This window comes from Apis dorsata, unplaced genomic scaffold (assembly GCF_000469605.1).
Source record: "Apis dorsata unplaced genomic scaffold, Apis dorsata 1.3 scaffold_127, whole genome shotgun sequence".
In the NCBI taxonomy this organism is placed as follows: Eukaryota; Metazoa; Arthropoda; class Insecta; order Hymenoptera; family Apidae; genus Apis; species Apis dorsata.
The window spans coordinates 1027334-1029681 of record NW_006263420.1 but is presented as its reverse complement, the minus strand read 5'-3'; the positions used below and the strand labels follow the sequence as shown (position 1 = coordinate 1029681).

At 43.1% G+C, this 2348-nt stretch overlaps 1 protein-coding gene across 1 annotated transcript in view; it reads left to right on the top strand.

Moving 5' to 3' along the window:
• Positions 1–2348, top strand: part of LOC102679579 (UDP-glucuronosyltransferase 1-8-like) — a 7673-nt gene that overhangs the window by 2683 nt on the left and 2642 nt on the right. Inside the window, exons 4-6 of the mRNA XM_006612839.2 lie at positions 29–168; positions 524–837; positions 1928–2147. Of these exons, the coding sequence (XP_006612902.1) occupies positions 29–168; positions 524–837; positions 1928–2147 (674 nt within the window). The remainder of the gene's footprint in view (positions 1–28; positions 169–523; positions 838–1927; positions 2148–2348) is intronic.

The window sequence follows — 2348 nt, the reverse complement described above, 5'->3', positions numbered from 1 at the left end:
TTTTTTTTTTTTTTTTTTTTTTTTCTAGAAGAAACAAAACCTTCGACGCTGTGATTATAGAACAGTTGTGGTACCAGTGCTACTACGCCCTCGTCAAACATTACAATTCGCCGGTTCTAATCGGATTTTTGAGCGTCGGCAATCTTCCCTACGTGATGGACTCGGTTGGTAAGCGTAACACTTCAATAAATAATATAAAAAAACAAAAGGAAAAAGAAAAAGAAAAAGAAAAGGGAAAAAGTTAATCGAAACGACAAAATTCGAATGCTGGAGTAACAGCAGTCTAACGATCCGACAATCGTTGTGCTCGCTTTCTCTACGGTTTTTGTGCCCTGCTCGGTCGGAATGTCGTTAGTGAGCCGGAAATTGACGTAAATTGTCGATAAAGTAGAAAATGCGAGCAATCGGAGGTGACCACGCGTCGTAGAAAAGAATGGAATGACCCGATAGTGCTTTAACTTGTACCGATTTCGTATCAGATGAGAATTAAGGAGATACACTATCCGACTATTCTTATTTTTAGGGAATCCGGACGATCCCCTGTTGAATCCCGACATGGCTTATCCTTTCACCAACAAAATGAGCCTGAACGAGCGTATTTGGAATATCCTCTACACAACGTGGACCAGGATATATTATAAATACTGGCATTTGCCTAGGGCGCAGATGATCGTTAACAAATGGATGCCTGACGTTTCGATCGAGGACATCGATAGAAACTTCAGTCTAGTGATATTGGGAAACAATCACGTATTCGGATATCCGAAACCGCTGCTGCCAAATGTGATCGAGGTTCATAGCCTTCAAATCACGGAGAAAAGCGAAACTTTACCCAAGGTAAATCGATCGAAATTTTCTAAAATTTCTTCTAAATTTCTCCATCGAACTAAAATCGTAAGAGCTCGATAATGAATCGACGCTCGCACACGTTTCATAACGTTTCCAATTCACGAATTCTCCTCCCCCTTTCTACTTATATTCGCGAGATATAAAATAAGACCGCGGTTTGATTCATCGATCGTCCGAAGAATGGATCAACGGACGATATTGCGAAACTTATATTCAGTCAACGATTACAAGTATTACTCCTTGCGGGACGCGGCAACGTTATTTCACGCAGTTTTACCACGGCAGGGGATTGAACGCGAGCAAGGAGAATGATTTCTCCGGGGGAAAATACATAGCGCTCTCGCAGGGTAACCGATATAGGGGAAAGTTTACCTACGGCTCGACATTGCGACGCGAAAGTAAAGGTCATTGCTATTTACCCTCGCTCTACCCTCCACCCACGTGACTACGGGGGAAAATATTTTTCCACAGGTATTTTCCAGCCTCCCTCGTTTTGTTTCCCCAAGACAACAGATATCTTTCAACAGATCTTTTCTTTCGCCACCGACGATTCTTTCCGTTTTGCCCAAAACTAACTAACTCGTCGCGCATCGATCACCACTCGTGGTGAATCGAGACATCGATCAAAATTATACATCCGTCCGAACAACGTTCGTCCAACATGTTTTACACCGATATCCTCCGAAATGGAATTGCGCCCGTGTCACGTGGAATTAATGCGAGACATGAGACGCAAAACGTGATCGCTGTGCCACGTGCGCGTCCACTTCGCAGGAGAAACTTGCGGTTCTGCGCAATTAATGTGCAACAACGTCTTGTATTCCACGTGAACTGTATATACTGTACAACTTGATACGAATATTCGAACCATTTATATCTCGTTTCTCTTTATATTGTAAAATAAAATCGATCAAACCGAGCAAATACGCGACGATAAAAATAAAAGATGGGTTTTTAGAATATAATTCTTCTTCCTTGAGTCTATATTTTAATATTGGGTGTTTTTGGAAGCTGGAATACGTTTCACTTTCGTATATCGTTCTCAAGAGTTAAGAAATTATCGTGTTCTTGATCGCAGGACATTCAAGAATTCCTAGACAAAGCGGAGCACGGGGCGATCTATTTCTCCCTAGGCTCGAATCTGCAAACTCATCAGTTGTCAATCGCCTCTTTGACCGCATTGTACAAGGCGCTCGGCTCTCTCAAGCAAAGAGTTCTATGGAAACACGGCGAAGACGTGGCCATTCATCCAGCCAACATCAAATTTGTGAAGTGGGCACCCCAGCAAGCGATTCTCGGTAAGGTCATCCAAGGCTAACCCTCCGCTTCCACGCGGCTCCTTTGAACGGAACATAGATTGACCGCTTCGGGATACGTTCGTTTTATTAGGCCGCCTCTTGGAAATCGTTCACGTGAACATACGAGAATCGTTATTATCCGAACGATGAAACGCCTCGATCCCCGTTAATGTGGCAATAAAAATGAAACGACACGGCTTA